Source organism: Monodon monoceros, unplaced genomic scaffold (assembly GCF_005190385.1).
Source record: "Monodon monoceros isolate NGI ecotype Baffin Bay Population unplaced genomic scaffold, NGI_Narwhal_1 Super_Scaffold_7, whole genome shotgun sequence".
Taxonomy (NCBI): domain Eukaryota; kingdom Metazoa; phylum Chordata; class Mammalia; order Artiodactyla; family Monodontidae; genus Monodon; species Monodon monoceros.
Window position 1 is genome coordinate 45,286,267 of NW_021703784.1, and position 24,885 is coordinate 45,311,151.

Consider the following 24,885-nt stretch of genomic DNA (forward strand, 5'->3'; position numbering starts at 1 on the left):
GAAGCCATACGTCCCTCGCCCCGCCTCCCCCCTCCCCCTCCGTGACCCCAGCGAGCCCAGCCTCGGGCGACCTGTTAGCAGGGAGCATCACGTGACGCGGCGGGCCGCGCACTGCCCCCGCGGGGGAGCCTCCTGTTGCGCCCGCCGGGCGGGTTCCATCACGTAACGCGCGGGCGCCACCCCGCTCTTCCCTCGCCGAGCGAGGGAGGGCCTGCGTCGAAGAGGAAAGAGAAGGGAAAAGGGGCGGGAGACGGAGAAGGAGGGGCGGTGCCCGAGTCACGTGACCCGGGGCAGCCCGGAAAGCTCCGAGGAGGAGCCTGGCGCCGCCATTTTCCTGCAGCTGCCTGTCCCTTTTGCCCTGCCCGGCTTCAGCTGACCAGGGAGGGGGTGGGCTGAGCTGAGGCGGGGGCAGGGGAGTGCCCGATATCGTGCCTGACCCCGCGGGTGACAAGAGCCGGTTCTTTCCGGGCTGGGTGGCAGCGCGCGGCCCTGAGCCCCGCCCCAGGCCGGCAGGCGGAGAAGGAGCCGGTGGGGGCAGGGGGGGGTGGGGGTCCTCCGGCGCTTGGGGGTCCAAGTCCCCGCCGGCTGCCGAGCGGGAGGGGTGGCGGAGGAGCCGCAGAGATGTCCGGCCAGAGCTTGACGGACCGAATCACCGCCGCCCAACACAGTGTCACCGGCTCCGCCGTGTCCAAGACAGTATGCAAGGCCACGACCCACGAGATCATGGGGCCCAAGAAAAAGCACCTGGACTGTGAGTGAAGCCGACCGCTGCCCCCGCGACCCGCGTCCTTCTCCCCATTTCTTTTCTTCCCCGCTTCAGCTGCCTCTTCCCTCCCTGCGTCTTCTCTGGCGCGGCGGGTCCTGTGCTCATCCGAGCTGTGTTCTTTTTGCTTCCATCACACCTGCCTTCACGGCTTCCGTTCCCTGTCTAAAAATCCCTGACAAGCCACTCCCCTCCAGGTTCCTAGGGGACCCTGGTTTCTCTGCCCGGTGCTCCGCGATACACATTACAGCCGGCCAACTTGCCTCTCCACCTAGCCCCTCACCTCCCGGCCTCCTCTGTCTGCTGCAGCCTTCTACTCTTTCTTCCCACCCGTCCCGTGCTGCCTAGCCGCCCTCTCCTGAGCGTCTCCCCGCTTGCTCCCGGCCTCACCGCCCTATTGTTTCCCCACTAGCCTTCTTCGGGTTTCCGTAAACGCCCGGTTCCGTGGGCCCGGATCCCTGTTTCTCCGCAACCCTGAGGGCCGCCTCCCTTGAAGTGATTCCCACTTCCTTTGCTCCACTAGCCTCTTCTGTCCCTTCCTTTCCCGGTTTTCTCGTCTACCTTCCCCCCACCCCCCGCCCTTTGGGTTACCTTTCTTTGCCTCTGTATCTTAAGTTCCTTCGTCTCATTGTAAATATCATACTCAATATCCGACTTTTTTCCCCTGACTACTTTCTTCGTGGGCGTGAAAGTAAAGGGATTCTGTTGGTGTGGGGAAAGCTTTGTGGAACGCCGGGATTTTTAATCACCTCTGGTGGGGTTTAATCATTGTATTTTCATGCTTTTGACTGGGATAATTTGTGAATGTCAGTCACCCCCCCCCCCGCTTTTCTTTTTTCTAATGGGGATATGGAAAAGGGTTTGCTGATTTTGGTATCAGTTCCTAGAGCTGTTAAGCCTGGCGGTTTGAATTCAGAAGCTTGAGTGAAGCGTAGACTATTGGAATTCAAAATAGATTAATAATCAAATCTACAAATAACATACATCCTTTAAAAAACTGGTAAAAAGATATTTGGTGATGCTTGAGTTTGGACTCCGTTTTAATTTTTGCTGGTTATCTTTTGAGGAACTAGTTTTTCTTACACGCATGATATTACACCATTCACTAAGCTACAATTACTAGAGCTAACTCCTCCCAACTTTTTCCAAACCTGGAAGCCACCTGTAATATCCTCCTTTTTTATTCCACTCCTTTACCTCAAGGTACAAAGATCAGTGGATTACTCAAGCTTTGACTCAATGGAGCTTTGACTTGATACTTTTCAGGGAAACATAGGGAAAAAGGCATTGTAATAGATAAGTTCCTTTTTTAAATGGCTACTGGACACATAAGCCTGACTGACTTCATCCTACGTGAAAAGTTACTTTGCTTTACTGTTTGAAGCAAGAGTGAGCATGTCCTGAAAGGGAATTCACTGACGGGAGTCCTGTTTTGAGTTCTCGTTTGGACTTTGGCCGTAAGGTTTGCGCTTTTTAAAAAAATGTACAAAATGTGAATTCTTCCAAGACACTTTGCTCATGAATTACTGTTAGAACAAGTTACTGCTACAGACAAACCCATTATTCATTGTGACTTACTCTTTCCTTGTGGAAAAGTTTAAAAAAGCATCATTATTGCTTGGTTCTTCTTTTGATGTGCGGTTCATGGAGGCTGCTTGTTAACTATCAATCCTTGACTGTTTTTAAAGAGTTCAGAATATATTTAAATGATGACACATTTATAAATGGAAAATTCTTTTAAATACATTATGAAGCCGTTAAGTACCTCTTTTGATTGTCTGATATTTGGAGTAGACATTTCTACTGTTTACTTCTCTTCAAATGACTACTTGGCTTGCTCTACCCAATCTATGGTTTGCCCTAACACTGTTAATTCTTTTGTTAGGTTGGTTTTGTTGTTTGTTTGTTTTTGGCGTTGAAGAAACTACTTGTGACTTTGTGAACTGTTATCCTCATCTCTCCCTTCAAAATGATAAATTATAACACGAATAGATACCACTTTTAAAAGTCTTTTTAAAGGTTCTTGTCTTATTTCAAATGTTGCAGTTCTAACACATTGTGGAAAAGGTCAGAAAATAGGCTAGGTAAATTTAGGAGAGTGAGACTTGCTTGTGGTTTTATGAATGTTAGCCTTTTCTCTTGTAATGGAAGCTGCTGCAGATAAGAACTGGGATTAAGTTTGGTATATGGATAATCACACATTTGTAGTCTTTTTCTCTACCACTGCTGTGTTTATAAATTCCCATTTAGAACCTGAATATTCCTGGTAATGTTTGATTTTTTAAAAAAATCTGTATGAATAAGGAGCCACTTACTCTATGAGGTTTTTAAAATACTATTTTTAAAATACAATTTTTAAAAAATACTATTTTCTTTATATTGTTGTTTAAAACACCCTTATAACCAGTTCCACTAATGGAATAAATTTAAGTCTGACCAATGAGTGGTTTTTGTAAACACCTTCTTCCCCCACACACTTTAACATACTTTGAGGAAATTGAAAAGGCTTTCACAAACAGTTCTGGGTTTTGACATCATGGACTTTTAAGTCTTTAATGTAGATACAATTTTTCCTCTTTTAGGAATTTTTCTTTCAAGTGAAGGCTTAGCTCTCTTGCGCCTTTTAATATACTGAGAAACTGTTGCCTAATTAGTTGACCCTAATGAAAATGATTTCATTTTTTAAATATTAGTATTTAACAAAAATATGCTTAAGACTGCTTTTTCCTATAAACCTTTAGAGTGTGGAGGTGGTTTCTGTGTACTTCGCCAAAATCTGTCTATATTAGGAAATGATGATTGTAATCCGTGAATTATGGCTTAATTCATACTACATTGTATACTTGTCTAAGAAAGAGCTTTTGCTTTGCTTATAGGGGTCAGTAGATAATAATGTTAAGTAGTGTCCCTAGTATGAAAAGAGTTGTCAAACCTGAAACATATTTTTGAAACTAAACATGGTTTGCATTTAATTTCAGGCCTCTAATGGCCATAATCAAGATAGAAGAATAGCAGCCTTGTGTTTGAAGGACTTCAGTTTGCCAGGCACTTATTAACCATTATCTAATTTAATCCTTTCTCATAGCTATGGGAGAGGCAAGTCATATGCATAGAAGATCATCTCTAACTAAATTTAAAGAGGGTATAGAATACTTAAAACATTATTGGTTGAAGTACAGACAGAACAGAGGTTTTTTTGTTTGTTTGTTTTTGTTATTTTGTGTTTTTTTTTGCGGTACGCAGGCCTCTCACTGCTGTGGCCTCTCCTGTTGCGGAGCCCAGGCTCCGGACCCGCAGGCTCAGCGGCCATGGCTCACGGGCCCAGCCGCTCCGCGGCATGTGGGATCCTCCCAGACCGGAGCACAAACCCGTGTCCCCTGCATCGGCAGGTGGACTCTGAACCACTGTGCCACCAGGGAAGCCCAGAACAGAGTTTTAAAATTTATAAATTCTTAAAGTAAAAACATTCTTACCTGATTTCACAACCTTTACTCTTGTTTTTTTGACAAGAACACTTTTTTCTATACTTGTTTACTTTCCTTGGACATTTATGTTGGGGCATGTTTCACTGAGATGAAATATTATGTTAATGGCTCTAATGTTTTCACTTTTATATCCATATTTTTTACAGTTAATTTCAAGGGACACTTCATTCCAGCCACCATCTGCCTTACATTCTGTATAACAAAATCAAGATCATGTTCTTATTAAGTATCCGTTATAAGCATATCTCTAAGGTAGATACAGTGTGGGTATTTGTGTGTTGTGTAATGGCTCTAGACTCTGCCTAATTTTAATTGTGGAAACATATATTTTTTTTTAAGTAAGAATTTGTGAATGTTTTGAATATGTAGAGGGTGGAATTTGTATTTGGGTAAGTGGTTTGTATAACCACTGAAAATACATATAAAATATTGACATGCACCCAAAATAATTATCTTTCTAAGCAAATTATTGATTTTTAATGTCTTAGTTAATGATATCCAATGGGTGCTTAGTTTGCGTATTGTCAAGAATATATCTGGTAACTGGGATCTGATTTGAAAGAAGGTACCTGTGAGGAAGATAGTAAGTAGAAGATCTGCCCCTAGATGGCGCTTGTTTAGAAATAAGGTAACTGGGGCTTTCCAAATGGACAATTATTTCATAGTTATGTTTGGGCTTACTGTTCTTTCCCATAAGAATTAATCGTATGATTTATATTTTCATTTTCATTAGTTGACCTATTCTGTCCCTTACTACTTTAATAGTTCTGAAATACAAAAAAAAATGGTAATTGAGTCATCAAAGTGGTAATAGCAAGATTTGACTACTTATGTCAAATGTAGGAGGTATATAGTAGAACTCCACAAATATAAGTTTTTCCTCCTTGACATATTTAGTTATGTTTCTGAATAGTATGTATTTTAAAAGAGCAACCTGAAGAGAATTTTACCTATAGCCATGTCGGTAGCTGCCTTATTTCTAACTAGCAAATTAATTCTAAAATTTCTTTGTAAAGTAATTAGGCTTCACTGGTGGACTTGTTACTTTAAGAAATACTGTTTAGACTTTATTCATCTATTTTTTATCCTTGTAGCAGTGCTTTTTATGTTTATATATTTTATATATCTGAATAATTTTTAAAGATGTCTTAGAATTTAATTTCAACGGAAAAGAAGTGAAACTTCATTATGAAGTGACATGCTTTTTTTCCTCTTATTTGAGTTGTAAAGCACTTGTATGATATTTAATTAGATGTTTTATTTTTTTAACTTTTTTAAGCTCTTCCACTTTACTTTTTAAATTTAAAAAATATTTATTTATTATTTATTTTTGGCTGTGTTGGGTCTTCATTGCTGTGTGCGGGCTTTTCTCTAGTTGCAGTGAGTGGGGGCTGTTCTTCGTTGCGGTGTGTGGGCTTCTTGTTGTGCTGGCTTGTTGAGGAGCATGGGCTCTAGGCATGCGGGATTCAGTAGTTGCGGCACCTGGGCTCAGTAGTTGTGGCTTGCGGGCTCTAGAGCACAGGCTCAGTAGTTGTGGCACACGGGCCCAGCTGCTCTGCGGCATGTGGGCTCTTCCCGGACCAGGGCTCGAACCTGTGTTCCCTGCATTGGCAGGTGGATTCTTAACCACTGCACCACCAGGGAAGTCCCTATTTTTTTTTTTTTTTTTGGCCGTGCGGCACAGCTTGAGGGATCTTAGTTTCCTGATCAGGGATTGAACCTGTGCCTCCTTTAGTGGAAGCGTGGAGTCCTAACCATTGGACCGCCAGGGAATTCCCTAGATTTTTCTTTTTAATTTATTTATTTTTATTTTTGGCTGTGTTGGGTCTTCATTTCTGTGCAATGGCTTTCTCTAGTTGTGGCAAGCGGGGGCTACTCTTCATTGCGGTGCGCGGGCCTCTCACTGTTGTGGCCTCTCTTGTTGCAGAGCACAGGCTCCAGACGCGCAGGCTCAGTACTTGTGGCTCACGGGCCCAGTTGCTCCGCGGCATGTGGGATCCTCCCAGACCAGGGCTCGAACCCGTGTCCCCTGCATTAGCAGGCAGACTTTCAACCACTGCGCCACCAGGGAAGCCCCCCCCCAGATGTTTTAAAAATACATTGTTTAATTTATTTTAACTAATCAGAATTGCTTTAATTTAAATAATGTGAAAGTTCACCAATTTGTTTAAAATAATTGATTTTAATTAGTCATCAGAATTGCTTTAATTTGAATAAAATACTTTATTTTGACTCTGATTATCATTTAGAATATTTAATGTGAAAGTTCACCCTAATACATAGAAAGTCTCTTCTGTTTTCTTCAGTTTCAAAGTGCTTAGTTCCGTGATTTTGCCCTTAAAGTCAAAGAAGCAAGTAAAATAAACTTAAAGACTTCTTGGCAAGAGGTTAGAGCCCTACCAAGAAGAAGTAGGGTTAGATTTTCAAAGTAAAGGCTTAATATTTGCTTTTCCCGTTCTTTTGGTGGCTGAAGTGGCATTTCCGTTACTTTGTGTTCTGTCTCAGTATGTTCCCAGTTAAATGGCTTTATATATTTCTCTAGAGAATTGAAATTTTTGGATTTGATCTTTCAGAATTTTGTGTATTCACTGTGTATATGGTTCTCTTCATGGAGAATTGTTTGTAGGCAGTTACAATTTACTAATATTCCTTTAAAAGGGAATTTTAATGAACTTAAACCTCTGTATTAAAAATTATGTTCAGAATTGTAATTTGCCAGGTTATCAGAATATTAAGGATTTCTCAAGTTACATTAGAACATAGTGGCAATACTCACAGCTAGACGTGTTTTTTGTGTTTATGCCTAGGTTGTGTTTATATTTATTTAACAAATGTTTATGCTTTGTGCTGGGCACTCACATTACTGAACACTTTGCATTTATAAACTTGTTTATTCCTTTCAACAACTTTGTGAGAGATTTTATTATTATTATTTTTAAAGTTATTTATTTATTTTTGGCTGCGTTGGGTCTTCGTTGCTGCGCGCAGACTTTCGCTAGTTGCAGCGAGTGGGGGCTACTCTCTGTTGCAGTACGTGGGCTTCTCATTGCAGTGGCTTCTCTTGTTGCAGAGCATGGGCTCTAGGCGTGCGGGCTTCAGTAGTTGTGGCATGTTGGCTCGCTCAGTCGTTGCGGCTCATGAGCTCTAGAGCACAGGCTCAGTAGTAGTTGCTCTGCAGCATGTGGAATCTTCCTGGACCAGGACTCGAACCTGTGTCCCCTACATTGGCAGGCGGATTCTTAACCACTGTGCCACCAGCGAAGTCCAAGAGATTTTATTATTATCACCATTTTACTGAAGAGGAAACTAAGGCACTGAGTTTAGTAATTTGCCCAAGGTCACATTGCCAGGAAGAAGAGAACTGGGATTTGAACCCAGGTAGTCTAGCATCAGGTCTGGTTTTCACTTTAGTGTAACTTTTTATGTAATGATTTTCTATTCTAGAGAATGAATAGACTATGTTTATCTATTCATGGCTGTTTCTTAAAGTGTGGTCCGGGGATTCCTGGGAGTCCCCAAGACCCCTTCAGCGTATTTGTGAAATCGAAATTATATTCATATGCTGAGACATTATTTTCCTTTTCCATTTTCATTCTTCCACTATTGTACAGTGGAGTTTTCCAGAGGCTATGTGATACTGCAACAAATTGAATGTAGTAGCAGATATGAAAATCTAACTGTTTCCTATTAAGCCAGATAGTAAAGAGTTTTGGAAAAAAATGTGAAACAATGCCACTGTTCTAAATTTTGGTTTTGGAAAATACAGTTATTTTTTATGAATAATGCTAACATATGATGAATTTTATTATTTTAAAATGATTTAATATTTAAAAATTTCTCAGTTTTAATTTCTAACACAGTAAATACCAATAGAGAAAAACCACATAAGCAAAAGCTCTTTGGGGTCTTCAATTTTTAAGATTGTAAAGGTTCTGAGACTAAAAAAATGCAACTCTAAGGAAGGGTGTTTAGAAGAGGGGAGAAAAGAATACTCAGAGAGAAACTAGATGTAAGTGGTCCTTTAAATTCTCAGAGTAATTTTGATTTGATTTGATGGGTAACAGTGGGCCAATCATTGTAGGACTGAGGAAGAGATGTGACGTGCTCTTTTGATTATGTCATACTGTTGAGTAGATTGGAAAGAATGTGCTGTGTGACTTGGAAAGGAGACTTCTGGGGGGCAAAAAGAGTCTCTAACAGTAATAATGTAATTTTTCCTAAAAGGCCTTGATAGAGTCCATCATTAATTGAGACTCTTGATCTATTTTTCCTCACTTGTTTTGTTTTGTTTTAAATATATCTAAGCTATTTCTTTTCAGCCAAGCAGGTTAGGTACCAGTTGAACCAAAATAAGTTCTTGACCCTCAAACTGTTAGCCAGCCTTTGCAAATCCCATTCCTTGGACACAAAATACCTTCACCTCTCTGTCAGTACAGATGCATCCTTTCTTTTAAACCTTCTTTAAACTAACTTGCTTTTGTTAACATTCACCTTTAAAGTAACCTCTTTCCTAAAGACGTTACTGAATAACTCCCCCTGGTTCTGTCAGTCCAACATTATTATCACCATTTAAAGTTTACATATATATATATTTTTTTATTAAACTGTACTCAGTATTATGCTTTTATGTATATATTGAGTTCATGTGTGTTTTCTCTGTGAATAGGAGCTGTTCTTTTTTGTACTGTTCTATGTCTCTTCTCAAAGTACCTAATCAGTGGCCCTTTGGGTGCCCAGTAAGTACTGAATGATTACACATAATCTCCCGTCACAGCTCAGGCTATTCCATGAACAATGTATGGACACACCGTAGAGATCTATTCCAGTAGATATTTTAATAATGTTTTTATGGCCATTATCTTAGTTGCAGTGAATGGTAATCACCTGGTTACAAAATTATATATGAAGTCGTTCAGTAGCATTGATAAAAAAGATTATAACAAATTGCTATGGCACCTATGAGGCATTGAGGTTTAGTTTTGTTTAGGTATTATGTGGTTTTTCCAAAGTATTGTTATAGCAAAGAAAAAAAGTTTCTTGGTTACATTTACACAGTTTGAAAACTATATTCAAATGCATGTTTTTTGAGGATATGGTCTTAAAAGTAGAAATGAATTTTAAGAATTAAACAGGGTACCAGAATTAGATTTGAAATGTTTATCAGAGCTGCTTCCTTGTACAACTCTAGGAGGTGCTGATCACATTATAATCTATGTGCAGGGTGCCTCCAGTATATAACTGTATGGCAGCCTCACTTTAGGATAAAGTACACTTAATAGATAATGTCAAAATGCAAAAGAAAAGAAATGACTGTTTTAGAATTAAGCCTTGTGAGGTATGAAGCAAAGGTTGGAGTAGTAGTAGTGATGGCCTAAAGTACACGTAATAGGTAACGTCAAGATGCAAAAGAAAAGAAATGACCGTTTTAGAACGAAGCCTTGTAGGGTAAGCAAAGGTTGGAGTGCTAAGTAGTGATGGCCATGATAGTAAGACCACTAAATCCAGATCATCAGTTCATTCCAGGGGCTGGTAGGAGTTGCTGCAAGTCTTCTCTGAATGCTTGGAATTCCAGCAGTGATTTCTGAAACGGTGCTGGTATTTATAGTCATAAACTTAGTACTTGAAAGCTTGCTAGGGGCCCTGATTTTACTCAAGGGACATTTCTTTCAAGTAGTGGTTGAGGAAGCTAGATACGCTTTCCAAACTTCTTCCCTCACTAAAGATTGCAGGTATACTTTACAGGTGACTTCATAGGGTATACTCAGTTGCTGTATTTTAATGTACATGTTTCTGCTGATTATAGATCTCCTCATGTGATTTATAAGCTCTGAGAGCAAGGGTCATGGTGTGTGTGTGTGTATGTATGTTAAAATTTTTATGTGCTGGTTATAGAGTTAGTTATCCTGTGGAAGCTTGAGAAATACAAATGTAACATTTTAAGTACATCTAATATGCAAAAATCTTATCGTAATTCAAGTATATACCAAAAAGTAAATAGGGTGGTATTCACACCGGAGAGGATTTGCAGACCTTTTTGGTGTATTAGAAACAGTTGTTTGCAGAAATTTATTATCATGCATGGTATTGACTGATTTGAGATATTGTCATTTAATCCAAAGCTAATGTGAAAAGGGGGATTGTGAGGCAAAGTGATTTTTCTAATGCAATTTTTAAATTGAGATGTAGTTCACATAACATAAAATATATTCACAGTGTTGTGTGCAACCATCTCCAGTATCTAATAACAGAACGTTTCCCCCCACCCCAAAAAGAAACCACCTATCTGTTAGCAATCACTCCCCCATCTCTCCACCCTCATTCCTTGGCAACCAGTAATCTACTTTCTGTCTATGGATTTTCCTATTCTGGACATTTCATATGAGTAGGATCATACAATACATGGCCTTTCATGTCTGGCTTCTTTCACTTAACGTAATGTTTTCAAGGTTTATTTATGTTGTAGCATGTAACAACACTTCATTCTTTTTATAACCTAGTAATATTCCCTTGTATGGATATACCACATTTTGCTCATTCATCCATTGATGGACACTTGGGTTGTTTATCCCTTTAAATCCAGGAAGAATAGTATTGCTTTGAACATCTGTATAGAAGTGTTTGTGTTAACATGTGTTTTCAGTTCTCTTGGGTATGTACAAAGGAGGAGAATTTCTGGGTCATGTGGTGGTTATATGTTAACTTTTTGAGGAATTACTAGACTGTTTTCCACAGCAGCTGCACCATTTTACATTCCCAACAACAATGTATAAAGGTTTCAGTTTCTCCGTATTTTTGCTAACACTTGTTATTTTCAGGGTATTTAAAAATTTTTTTTTTCATCGTAGTCATCCTAGTTAAATATATATATATATATAGTATATATCATGATTTTGGTTTGCATTTCCCTAATGACTAATGATGTTAAACATCTTGTTAATGATGTTGAGCTTATTGACCCTTTGTATATCTTTGAAAAAATGTCTATTCAGATCCTTTGCCCATTTTAAATTTGGTTCTTTATTATTTGGAATGCTAGAAGAGTTCTTTACATATTCTGGATACTAGATCCTTATATGACTTGAAAATATTTTTCCCATCCTGTGTCTTGTCTTTCCACTTTTTTGATAGTGTTCCCCCTGCCCTTTTAAAAATCAAAGTATAGTTGATTTACAATATTATATTAGTTCCACGTATACAACATAGTGATTCATAATTTTTTAAATAAATGATAGTGTCCTTTGATGCACAAAAGTTTTTAATTTTGAAGTTCAGTTTGTCTATATTTTCTTTGAATATTTGTGCTTTTGGTATAATATCTTAAGAAACCATTGGCTAATCCAAGGTTACACAGATTTACACCTCACCTACTCCTAAGAGTTTTAGCTCTTTTAGGTTTGATCAGCTTTGAGTTAATTTTTATATATGGTGTGTGGACACAAGGTGATGTTAAGGAAAATGAAGGATATTTGAGTTTTTCCCCTTCTTTTGAGGTTTACATGGGGTACAACTCTGCTACCTCTGTGTAATGTGGAAATAGAGATTAGTGAGGGAGAAAAAATCTTCCTTGATGGCATTCTCCAGTACTGGTAATAGTTCATTGACTATGGAAAATTCAAGTCAAACATTTTTCAACTGAATGGACTAATTAATCTAATCCAACAACCTTTTTTTTTTTTTTAGGTTCTTGGGATAGTTTAAATGTGTGAAGAGATAATACATAGTTGCATGAGTGTCCATAAGCAGTAATTTTTGTCTATACAGAATGGTGTGTATGTTTCCATAGTATCTTGTACTTCTCCATAATGACTTGTACTACTTTTTTTTATTGGAGTAAAATTTCTTTACAATGTTGTATTAGTTTTTGCTGTACAATGAAGTGAATCAGCTATATGTATACCTATATCCCCCCTCTTGGACCTCCCTCCCACCCCGCCATCCCACCCATCTAGGTCGTTACAGAGCATGGAGCTGAGCTCTCTGTGCTATACAGCAGGTTCCCACTAGCTATCTATTTTACACTTGGTAATGTATTTATGTCAAACCTAATCTCCCAATTCATCCCACCCTCCACTTCCCACCCTGTGTCCACATGTCTGTTCTCTATGTCTACATCTCTATTCCTGCCCTACAAATAGGTTCATCTGTACCATTTTTCTAGATTCCACATATATACGTTAATATACGATATTTGTTTTTCTCCTTCTGGCTTACTTCACTCTGTATGACAGACTCTAGGTCCATCTACATCTCTACAAATGACCCAGTTTCATTTCTTTTTATGGCTGAGTAATATTCCATTGTATATATGTACCACATCTTCTTTATCCATTCATCTGTTGTTGGACATTTAGGTTGTTTCCATGTCCTGGCTATTGTAAATAGTGCTGCAGTGGACATTGGGGTACGTATAGCTTCTATAATTATAAGTGTTTACAGAAAACCCTTGTGTGTCGTCTTTACTGTGCTAAATAGAGCATATAGCAAGTATGTAATAAAAAGATGCTGAAAGAATGAAGGAGGGATGAAATTTCCATGAGGGGTTTCTAATGTGTTATCAAAGAACGTTTTAGGATTTTTTCCATAAAGGAAGAGAAAGATTACTGTAGGGGTAATGCCTTTGCTATAAGTAGTAGTTGTTTGTTTAAACTTCTTTCTGTTTCCATGATGAAGTAAATTTTTATTCTTTATTGGTTGAAAATGTGAGGAATTATGGAAGTTAAGAAGTAAATTTCCAGAGTTAGATTATATAAAATTAGGGTAGTTTGACACACTTAAAATATTATTTATTCCAGGACCTACTTAATATTGGTATATTTGATTTCAAATGTTTCTTCTGTTTTTGTTTTCTTTTTTCCCCCTGTTATTATGAGTATTATTTGCTAATGTATGGTTGTTGTAAGTGAAATCCAGGCAATCTTTGATTTTAGACTTTGTGTTACCTGTGATAGTTCACACCTGATAGCAGAATGCTATAGGCCTTATTTGCTAAATGCTTGTGTTTTTTGTTATAAGATATTGGCAAAACTTGTAAAGTGCAAAGAAAGATAGAAATGAAGTATATGTCTTTAATAGGCTATAATGAACTGGATGTTGACCTTGATTGGCTTCTTTCTACTACCTACCTCACCTATGCCCTTATTGTCTGTGGTGAATTGCTTATGGAAATCCAAATTAATTTTTTTTGAATGTGTAATGTAGATAAATCTTAATTCATTTGTGTACCTACAGACTCAAGAGCTTATTTTGTGTGACTTTATATTTCTTGGAGAAGGCCTGAGTGGAAAAAAGAGAATTATAAGAGCAAATCTTTTTTTAAAATTTCATGTTATTTTAGTAAAATTATCTAGGAAACTGTATTAAAATCTTTTGCTTGTTCTATGAGCAAGAATATGGGGTGAAAGTTCTGAGATTGAGTTCTGTTGAATTGAACAGTGCTGGCAAAACCCCTGGTTAGAAGCATTAAATGGGGTGCTGAGGAAAAGTGATCAAGGCCTAGAAAGTAATGTAAAAATGAATGGCACTTAATCGTTACTCTAAAAGGAACATGAGATCTGATGTTGAAAATGTGTAAACAAATAATTGTAATAATTGAGATAAATGCGTAATATTATTTACATAAAGTATCAAAGTAGGGGCTGGAGTAATTTTGAAGGAGTTAATGACAGCTTCGTAGGGGAGGTAACAAGAATTTTAAGAATGAACAGTGATTTGCCAGATGGACAAAGGGATTCCTCCTAAATAGATAGCACATTTAGGGACACAGAGGCAAGAAAGCATTTTGATGTGTTTGGGGAAAACTTTAAGTAGTGCTGTATGGTGGAATGTAAAGTGTTAATGAGAGTAAGAGGGAGATGAGGTTGGAGAGAGAGCCCTTAAATGTCTTGTAAGGACAGGAGTTATCTTGATAGACTCTGGTCTCTCCTCCCCAGATTCTGATTTTAGGATCCCCTTTCCTCCCATTTATTAGCTGCTTTCCTAGCTTTAGATGCCAGTGTTACGGAACTGGAGGAACTGCTTTCCTTTTTCCTGGTAATTTGTGGCAGGGTTATTGAAAGGGAAGGAAGATAGGAATCTACAATCCTGTTGCCTTTGTGCAGGGGGCTAGATGAGCTTTGGCACCTGAAGTTGTACTTCTGAATGTTGTTATACGTGGTGGTTTGGCTCACTGAGTAAATAAAATCAGGTACACTGATCTCATGGCTTTTGTGGGCTTGGGTGCAAGTGAAGTTTTTTTGAGTTCCAAATTTATGAATGAACTTAAACACAAACTATCTTATCATCTGACGATGGTCAGCGTGAAGAGGAAAAGTTTGATAAGATTCTTGGGGGCATGTTTGATTTATGTGGTTTAACAATTGATATCAATTTATCTACAAAGGATACATTAATTATTAGTTTCTTTAGGTTTTTAAAGCCTGATTTCTACCAAACAAGACTTTATTAGTCTAGTGGAAATTAATATACTCATTAGCAATTGCATATTGAGTGTCTATTATATAAACAAGTTACCATGTTGAGATTATTGAGAAATCTAAAACTGAAATTGCTGATCATGTCCTCAGTCTAGTAAGGAAGATGACATATACAGATAGTTGTATTACCAGGCAGTGTGAGATAAGCTCAGATCAGATGTCATTGAAAATTAGAGGAGAGAGAGAGATAACTGCTTTCGATAAGGGGGAGAAATGGACCTTAAATGATAATTAGGGAGGAGCAGTAGGCATTTCAGCTGGAGGAAAGAGCATTGAGCAAACATTTGTAGGTAGGAAAGCTGGAACTGTGCTTGGGGAACAAAGCAATCTGTTTAACTTGAGATGGTAAATGGGGTGCTTTGAGGCCAGAGGAAGGACAGGTTAGGTGTAAGGAGAGAGATAGTTGGAGCAATTGTCTGAGGTGAGATTGTGGAGGGAGTATGGATTTTAATCATATGACCTTCAGATATATCTCATTTCCTGGTAGCTTTTGGCTGCTGTAGGTAAAGTTGAACCATAGTTAGAGCTGATTTTCAAAGTTGCGCACTATGTTTTCTGCTGCCAGTGTTAAAATAGGGAAGGCAAGAAGTTTTGCTCATCTTGAAGCTGAGAATGAGATTTTATATCTCATATTAACTTGGTTATAGACTGTATTAATAGTGGCAATATCTAAGGCTTTGGGGATTTCTGAGTATATAGATTGCACAGGAATGAATTATTGAAGAAGTCTTCTAAACAGTAATAATATATTCCTAATTTTGATCTGAAGATAGAGATTTTATTAAAGTTTAAGGAAACTCAGTCTTCAGTGTTGCACAAAATCTGATCAGATCAGTTTTTTTTTAAGGACACAACCTGCATGGTGGGGATAATAGCTCAGATTTAAAGAATCCTTTCTGTCTTAAGCACTTGACATGCATGAACACAGTTAATCTTCATTAAAAAACCTATTGAATATGTAGTCTTATTAGCTCTATTATACAGCTACATAAAGGAAACATTATTAATAAAAGGAAATAGAGAATAAATTTAGCACTTAAATGGCAATGAAGAACCTTGAGTGGAAGTCAGGCAATCTGGGGAACCTCTTAGCTCACAGAGAACTTTTAGGGAATGGGATATAGTTAGGAGAAAGCCTTTCTTTGAGAAATATAATTTCTGTAAATATGTAAGATTACATTTGGAAACAGCAACTTCTTATACTCCTTATGCTTTTAGAGGAATAAGCCTGAACTGGAGTGTGGTGTGCTGGCCCCAGCTCCATATGACCTTAGGAAAATCCCTTACTCACTTAAATTGCTTATTTTCTAAATTGCCTCCCTGCTCTGTTGTTCTGTGATGCTATATTTGTGCCCCTTTAGCTTTTTTGTTCTTGGCTTGGTGCTTTGGAAACTAAGATTAAGGATGGTTTCTTTATGAGCTTTTGCTTCATTCTCCATTAATTAGAGTAGCTCACCTACCAATATATCATCTTTCCTTGAAAAACAATTTTAACTTAAATATTTTACTGTCATTGGGAGGGAGGGGTAGCATTGTTTTCTGTGACTTTGTTTTAGGAGAAAATGGCCAACAAAAATGTGAATTTTCTTCTATCTTATTAAAAATATGTGAATTATGTAAAATATTAACATACTTGATAATAAAATACTTCCTATTAGCCTTTCCAACCATGTTTCAAATGCTTTCTTTTCTGAATTTTTCACTTAAGTCAGCCAGGTTGACCACAGGATGTTTATCTTCCTTTCATGTTTGCCCCCTTGGGGCACTTATGTTTGAGTTGGATGCCCTTATTTGGTGAGGGAGAACAGGACCCTTCTCCCCTCTTCCCCCTTCCCTGGTTGGTCAGATTAGCCATATCTGTCAAGCCTTCAGTAGCAGTTGTAATCAAATTGCTCCTCTATCCCTCTGCAGAGGCATTTTCTTTTTTCTGTTTTCTTTTTCGTCGTCTTCTTTTTCTTTCTTTTTTTTTTTTTTAACTCAGAGCATCTTGAGCCTGTTTATTTCTCCTGAAAGCAGGGACTCTGCTTTCTCTTGGTATCCCCAATACCCAGAATATAATGAATGCCTGGTGCATAATAATATCTTAGTAAATATTTAATAAATCTTTGATGAAGATAATGGACTTAATATACTGGGCTGGTTAATGAACTGTTTAGTCAACAGTTTTTTGTTTTATTTTTTAAATGTGAATTTCCTGGACAGAATCTTTATTGCAAATATTCAGATATGATCTTGGTCTTTAGCTAGTTGGTTCACCTGATAAGTTCATAGTGTTCATGCTAGGATTATGAATTTGATACCTGAAAAGCGGCGATGGTGGTGGTCCCTTAACTACTGCCACAGACTAAATGATGTACACTGGTGATTATCTTGCTTTTGTTGGCTGTTGGTTATAATGGGAGATCAGTTGACTGTATATAATGGAGCATCACGAATCCATCCCCTTGTGTTCATTTGCACAGTAATTTAAAATTATTTGGTTAAGTGATGAATTTGTGAATTAATGCCTTATACCTTATTTTTATCACTTATTTTAATCTCATAGAACCATAGAAATTAAGCGTTATTTTTGTTTCAAAGATTATATATTTGTTGGGGAGACTGTTTCTTGAAGTATATGTATACTATGGATATATATTGTGGATGGGGGTTGCATATGTCTACTTATTAATGCTGGAACTTGTAATAGACCAACACTGCATCCGTTTTTCCGAGTATAGCTGCCTACTCTTTTTTGGCCTGCAACCTTTTGTGTTCTTAGGGCCGCCACTAAGAGAAGATCAGGGAATTCCCTGGCAGTCCAGGTTTAGGACTCCACGCTCTCACTGGTGAGGGCCCGGGTTCAGTCAGGGAGCTAAAATCCCACAGGCCGTGCAGCGCAGCCAAAAAAAAAAAAAAAAGTTTTACTTGCAGGTATATGTATGTGTAGTTAGTTTTGAGTTAACTTGTCAAATACAGTGTGAGCTGTCTTTCTTTTTGGCAGTCTTTTTACCTTTTGTAACTTTAAGTAAGTAACTTATTGATATCATTTAGAATAATCTTTAGTTGTATACAATATGAATTATACCTAGGAAACTTGTTTTAATATTTGTTGGTATCTTTTTTAACTGCTAAGTTTGTCTTCAGGTAGCATTTTTGGGAGGGAGGGGCAAGATTTTGGAAATGTGTAGCATTTATATTAGGTGAGTAGAAAACAAAACATCTCACTAATTGCAGTTACTAGCTTTATTTCAGATGAGATGTTGTGGGGAAATGGGTCTACTTTTGATTTATAAGGCCAGTGTGAAGATTAATTGGTATAAATACGAAATTGAATGGATTGCTCTACAGTGAATTTGTTTTTAAGAACTGCATATCCAAGAGGGTTACAGGATAGCTGCGTTTGATCTCTTGGTATGAAACTCAAGGAGGCAAGATCTGGTTTGTTCTTTACATGATCACGTTGTCTTCAGTTTTCAGATCTGGAAGATATAACCACATTATCCTTATTCCCATTTGTACATTTCTTTTTAGAAGTAACACCAGCTTTTCAATGACTGAGAAGTTAAGGTTTAGCAGGCGATATTTCCTTTTTTATTTTTCTTTTCTCAGCATTAACTTTTGTAACTTTTCACAGAACTATGTAATTGTGTATTAGTTATCAGGTTTGGAATTTGTGTTAGGTATTAATTCAGTATGAGATTTTAGACATGGTATGGTATAAACCCTCCTTTATTTTTTATTTATTTATGTATTTATTTTTGCGGTACACGGGCCTCTCGCTGTTGTGGCCTCTCCTACTGCAGAGCACAGGCTCTGGATGCGCAGGCTCAGCCGCCGTGGCTAACGGGCCCAGCTGCTCCGCGGCATGTGGGATCTTCCCAGACCGGGGCACGAACCCGTGTCCCCTGCATTGGCAGGCGGACTCTCAAACACTGCGCCACCAGGGAAGCCCAACTCTCCTTTATTTTTGTTCTTCATATTCTTGCAAAATGTTTTGAATTGGCAACCTAGAGTGGACCAAGGCATTATTTGCAGGTGATTTCTGTAGCACATCCCAGAAACACTGCATAAACATAGCTGAGTGGCAGTAAACAACAACCATAAGTACTGACTTAAAAATCAGTTACAGAAAAGAAATTAGTTACAGAGTTACAACTGGCAGCTAAGTTAGAAAGCTATTGATATTTATAAAGCAGCTGAGGAGGCTGAGACACTCCTTGCTTAACTGCTGGGAGAAAACTGTTTCTTCCGATCTGGAGCTGGAAAAGTTTTTAAGACAAGCTTAAGCTGCTTCCTGTCCTTGGGCTTGTAGACTTAACCTAGAAGTGCCTTTTCTTTGACTTTCTTCATCAGAGTTAGGTTTTCCTAACTTAGCCAGTGACCAACCAGAAGGTATGGTAGTTTTTGAGGCCCTTTTTAACATAGTTTACCTCTTCTCCTATTACTTAGAATTGGGAATGATAACATCTCTGGCAGATGACTGGAAAACTGCCTTATGTGTTCCTCTCATGTAAAATCATGTAAGCCCTACTCACTTAAAATCTGGTGAGTTGACTTTGTTTTGTAATATTCTTGGCTTTTTAAACCTTGCTTATAAATTAAGGCTTGCAGTTTCTGAGTCACTTGGAGATGGGGATGCCAAAACTCCTTAAACCCATTCCTTGTGAACTTTAGTTGAATGATATGGTTCCTTCCTTACACCCTGTCAACTTCAGTTTATTGTAGTCAGAATGAAAACGAGGATGCTAATGAGCAGAATACACTATACTAGTTAAGAGGTGGTTACTGTCTGTACTAGTAATTAGATTTGTGAGGGCTAAAAAGAAATGTGTGAATTTTAGAATAATTAGAGAAGGTGAAGACAAGACTCAAACCATGTGAAATGAAGAGAGAGAGAATTGAGAGGAAAATATGTATATATCTTCATCCATTCCTCTAGTGGAAAATACTCTTAAAGATTCTAATTCCAGCACAGCTACTAGTTTGTGTTACTTTAGGTAGGCAAGGTAAGCAAGTATTTAAATCTTTACAATGGAAATAACAAAGCATCCCTTGCCTTGTCACAAGGCTATTGTAATACAAAATCAAAAGACTAAGGATGTGAAAGAACTTTGTTATAAAGTATGAAGAAATCCCTATGTATAAAGATTTTGCCCGTCTTACAATCCAGTGCATGTAACTGGTTAACACTTCTCAGTGGAAGAAGTTGGGCTTTATAAACATTCTGAAGAAGGTTTTGCAGATGTCCTTGAGTTTGAGGTGGTTTCATAGTACTGTATTGGAAAAGTGATAGAGGAATATAGTCTACTAAAATGAGGGAAAACTCACCAGTAAAATATGATACTAAGTAAAATGAATGATATCTAATATTTAATCGTGCTTTAAAGCTTGTAAAGTACTCTAAATATGTTGTCTTACAGTTTATATTGTTGTGAAAATTAATTACTGCTATCCCTGTTTTTAAAATGGTGAAATTGAAACTGAGTGGCTAATTAACATGCTTGAAGTCATAATGGTAAAGTAGTGAATCTAGAATTTGGTTCTGGATCCTTTGGTTATTCTGATGTCACTTCATCCTGTTACAGTACAGTCCTAGCACATGGAAGTGGATTCAGCCATGCCTGGGAGTGTTGGAAGGAGAGCCTAGAGCAGAATTTTAGTGATTGGTGGAATTAGCATCCCCATTACTGTTCAATGCATTTTGGAAATGAATAGCACTTAGCATAGACTGTCAAATAAGTGGAGTAAGAGAAGAGCTCTAATAGGGAGAAATGAACTTTAAAGGAATAGAAAGAACTAAAAACAGACGTGCCTTCTCCTCACTGGCCAATCGCAGTCATTCTGGAAGGTATCCAATATAGCAGGGTCCTCCTGGCCTAGCAGGACGCGGGCGGCACAGCAGGAGGTGAGTGGTGGAAGAGCAAGCAAAACTTCATCTGCCGCTCCCCATCGCTCGCATTACCGCCTGAACCATCCACCCCCACCACCCCCCCCACCCCACCCCTCTGCCTTCAGTGGGAAAAATTGTCTTTAGGCAAGGATCATAGCCTAAAAATAGTAGTCTTCAAAGTAGTAGCATTTTAGTTGGGCAGAGGGCTACTTGGGGAGCCTTTGTCACTGCAGCAAAAGGGAGATTGGTGAAAGGGTGGTATTGTAAATTGAAGGGAGAAAGGTGGTTAAATTTTCCCTGCTACTTGTCTGGACCATTTAAGATTTGTGTTACCTTACCATAACAAATCAAGTGAAAGATACATTCTTTCAAATTTGAGGAACTCTTCAGATATCCATCCACAGACAGAATGTGGATTTTGAAAATATATGTGATATTATCTATCTACCTAAATATAGATACTTACATGAAAGAATCAACAGTTTTTCTTAGTCTTTTATTATTAGCGTTATTGAAGTTGGTACATAAAAGCAGAACTAAATTAAAACCCACTGTAAGTACTATGTACAATATATGTTGTGTTAAATTAATTGTTTCCAAATTCTCTAGCAGCAGAGATCTGTTTATCAAAATGTCTTGTATTGAGAAATACTTAAAGCCTATATTTAGGGGAAATAAATCCGTAACTAACTGTGTAGAATAAGTTGTGATCCTGTCAACTTTTAATAGAAGAGCTAATCGGTTGATGACTTTTAAACAGCTCAAATAACTTTATTTTAGAATTTAAATAAATGTACCAAATTCCTTCCCTATTCTCCTGCATAGTTCTGAAAAAGTGTTGTTTTCAGATCAACAAACAATTTTTAATGGCCAAAGCTTGGATTTTTAGATTCAAACTGGTGTTTTTTTCTTTAATATTATTGCATAATTTACATGGAATTTTTAAGTTAAAAAAAGTAATATCTTCAATTTTGACATCTTATAAAGCAGATTTTTATCTCAGAAGATATTACGCCTTTCAAGAAAGTCATTTGTCATGAAATTTTCAGCTTTTTTTCTTTTATGCTGAGAAATAGGCAAACATGGGTTATAGTGAATTTTATAAGAACAGTTGTATGGTTACGAAATGTGTGAGAATGGAGATCTTTTGGCTGAAATACTCCGAGTGATTATTTTTTCCTGTAGAAACTTAAAGGCTCAAGTTTAAACTTACTAGGAAAAATACTTTGGCTTTAGTTTATTGGGATTTGTTAATAATATATTGATTACTCACATTTTTCACTTAGCATTATTTCAAAATTTAAAGCCATGTAGGTGGGTTATTGTTTGGTGCTTACTATTTTTGGTTATGTCTGTCATTACTGTTTACATCAGTTTGAAAAAAGGTTTTCAGAAATGGCATTCACTTTGTTACCCACTAGCTTTGAGGGGTCTCTTGATGCCTACTTCATGAACTGTAGTAGATGGCTGGTACCATTTTGACTCACTGAAGGTGAACGTATTGCTTTGATTTAATTGTGAAATGTGTGAATAAATGAGATTTCCACTGTCTCTACTTAACTACATAAAACTAGAGGCTTTGCAGAATCAACAAGATTGCTGTTCAGCATAACTTTGGTTTGGTAAGGGTGAAGCACACATAGGTGATGTAGAATGAATGGAATGCCTCCGTACTTCCCTACTATGTGGAAGATGGTAATTAATCATGGTGGTCAGTTCCATAGGCCTCCAAGCCACTGGTGACACCCTACCATTGTTGCTGTTAATTTTTAGAAGTCTGTTTATGCAAGACTCCTGATTATCATGTATAAATAGCAACCTCCCCCAAGCACCTGCCCCATTCTTCTTAAGGGCTAACAAATCCTTAGCACTTCTCACCATCTGACATGTTTTTGTTCATTTGTTTATTGATTGTCTCTCCCACTAGTATATAAGCTTCATGATGGCAGGAACTTTGTCCACCATTGTGTATTTCTAACTCGTCAGACTATTTGGCATATTATAGTATGCAGTGAGTATTTTAGAAGAAATGGGATTTCTGTTTGTTTGTACTGAAGTTTGCAAAGTTGTGGGAAGATGGAATATAAAGATTCTATTGTTCTAATTGCATTGGGGACATGAAATTTGTGTTTTCTGGGTGAGTAGACTTTGGCACCGAGGCTAACTGCAATTTGTTATTCCCTCTGTCTAGGCAGATTTAAATTCTTAAGAGAAGCCATTAAAATTCTTTTGGATTCCTACTTTTTAGGCGTGGGGTTGGCTGTTACTGAATAACATTAACCTAGCTATGGGGAGGACTTTTTGTCTCTTATTCTCTCTTCCCTCTGGATCTTAGAGTGGAGAAATGGACTTTTGTTTCACCTATAACTCTACAAGTATTTATACCATCATATCAACACATGTACAAGGAATCATGCCACACGTTGTGGAAGATAAAAGGAAACAAAAGATTCCTGAATTTATTTTAAAAAAGCAAAGAATGAATCTTGATCACTTAAAACAAAAATGGTGGGACAGTCAGGTTACAGTTAAGATTATGTTCCTGTTTTTTAAGCAAAAGATATTTTTGGACATAGAGGTGAAAATTTCTAGTATTTCCAATTCCCCAGAGAAGAAACTTGAGAATCATTTGCCTAGAGGTTTTTGTTGGGGATGAGAGGACAAAATAGAATGGTGTAGCCCTCAGAGAAAGAAAAATGCAAGATATACTAGGAGTAGATGGTGATTGTCTATTAATTCCTTAGCTACATGTAGACTTTTATTAGGTCACTTATAACTAGAGTGACATATGGTTTATATTCCAAACTGGGTCACTTTCAAGAGTGAAAGTATATGCTATCTGAAGTATATGCTATCTGAATGGAACACTGGGACAACAGGTGTAAACCAGGACTGTTCCAGGAAAATCAGGGCACTGATCGCCCCTTACTAATAACATACTTTCCTACAGATTTAGTCCCAGTTATTTGAACCTCTCCACATAATTTTTTTCTCCTTTAGAGAACTCTGATCTGCACTCATAGAATCTCTCAAGCTTTGGTTCCTTTTTCCTGGTCTCAGTGGAATGAAAAGAATTTGTTCCATATTTTCTGCAGCCCTGGACTGTTCTGGTTTACAGCATTGGTGGAGGTAAGTACAGAACTTGTAATGTATTGTTAGTTGACCTTGTATTTTGCTTAGGAAATCAGGTTTTGTGTGTTTCTGATCCAGTGTTCGATTGTTTTTGAGAATCCTGGTTATATCTCCTTAACTGGGCTGATGAACTATTATTAAGTTCCTAGAATGTAGTACAAAGAGAATTTGTAATTTTGGCATTTACTCTTAAATTACTCAATCTGTACTTTGTTTTCTTTTCTACAGGTGGGATTGTAATTCTGAAACTTCAGATCTTCAAAGAAGGGAAGGAGAATGCCTTGTGCTTGTACCATAGACATGTGATTTTTTTTTTTAAGTTGGAACACTGTAATGTTTTTATTTTGTTTAAATAAATTTTTTTATTCTTATATTAAGCGATGTGTTTTTATTCTATTAAGTAACTTTTTATTGTTACCTTACATTATCTGGTAAATTAAACATTAATACAGAAGTAATAGTTAACCTCTGAGGTAGTGCTTACCAAAATGTGATTCTCCTCAACTCTAAGATCTTATTTGGAATCTGGGTTGGGACTAAACTTGTCTAGGTTTGGAAATTACGTGGAATCCTAAGCAGTCTCAAAATTAAGGGGTCTGTTTATAGGTAAGCTTGAACCCTTGTCTGTTCTTGCCAGTCCTGTTGTTTCTCTGTACAGTCTCCCACCTAGTGGTAGGTGGGAGTACACCACAACACCATGGAGAAAGCTTTAGGTTTTCAGACTTTTTCATATTAAGAATGCTTTTACATAGTAGGCTAAAACATTTTGATAGTGGCGGTGGGGGGGGGTGGGCGGAAAACGACCATTTCACTTGAGAAAGAAGGTAGTGGCAGTGAATTCTGAGAGTATTCCAGGAGTATATGTTTCTCTGTGTAGCACTTTCATGACTTAAACTTTCTTCTGCTCTTGTTGTAAGGCTTTTATGTATGACAGATTGCGATGAATAAATAATAATAGATAATTTTAAGAGACAGGTTGAGCTGATTTGAAGAAGATGCTTGGTGTGTGATTAAAATTTTACGGCAACTATGTGATGATTCCATTAACTAAAACAATTTATTTTGAACTTTTAAAATTAAAGTATGGACGACTCAGCAAACTTGACTTGTGTTAGTCTGTGACATAAGAGCTAAATTTCAGTGAAATATTAATGTAGAATA

At 37.7% G+C, this 24,885-nt stretch overlaps 1 protein-coding gene across 8 annotated transcripts in view; it reads left to right on the top strand.

Annotated features, from left to right (window-relative positions):
* The first annotated feature begins 317 nt into the window (after positions 1-317).
* Positions 318-24,885, top strand: part of PICALM (phosphatidylinositol binding clathrin assembly protein) — a 108,112-nt gene continuing 83,544 nt past the window's right edge. For 2 of the 8 annotated variants that reach the window (XM_029209118.1, XM_029209119.1), the window contains exon 1: positions 321-751. In XM_029209118.1, coding sequence (XP_029064951.1) covers positions 622-751 — 130 coding nt within the window. In that variant the 5' untranslated portion in view covers positions 321-621. Of the gene's footprint in view, positions 752-24,885 lie in introns of all 8 variants that reach the window. The other 6 variants (XM_029209124.1, XM_029209125.1, XM_029209122.1 and 3 more) reach the window with 5 other exon arrangements.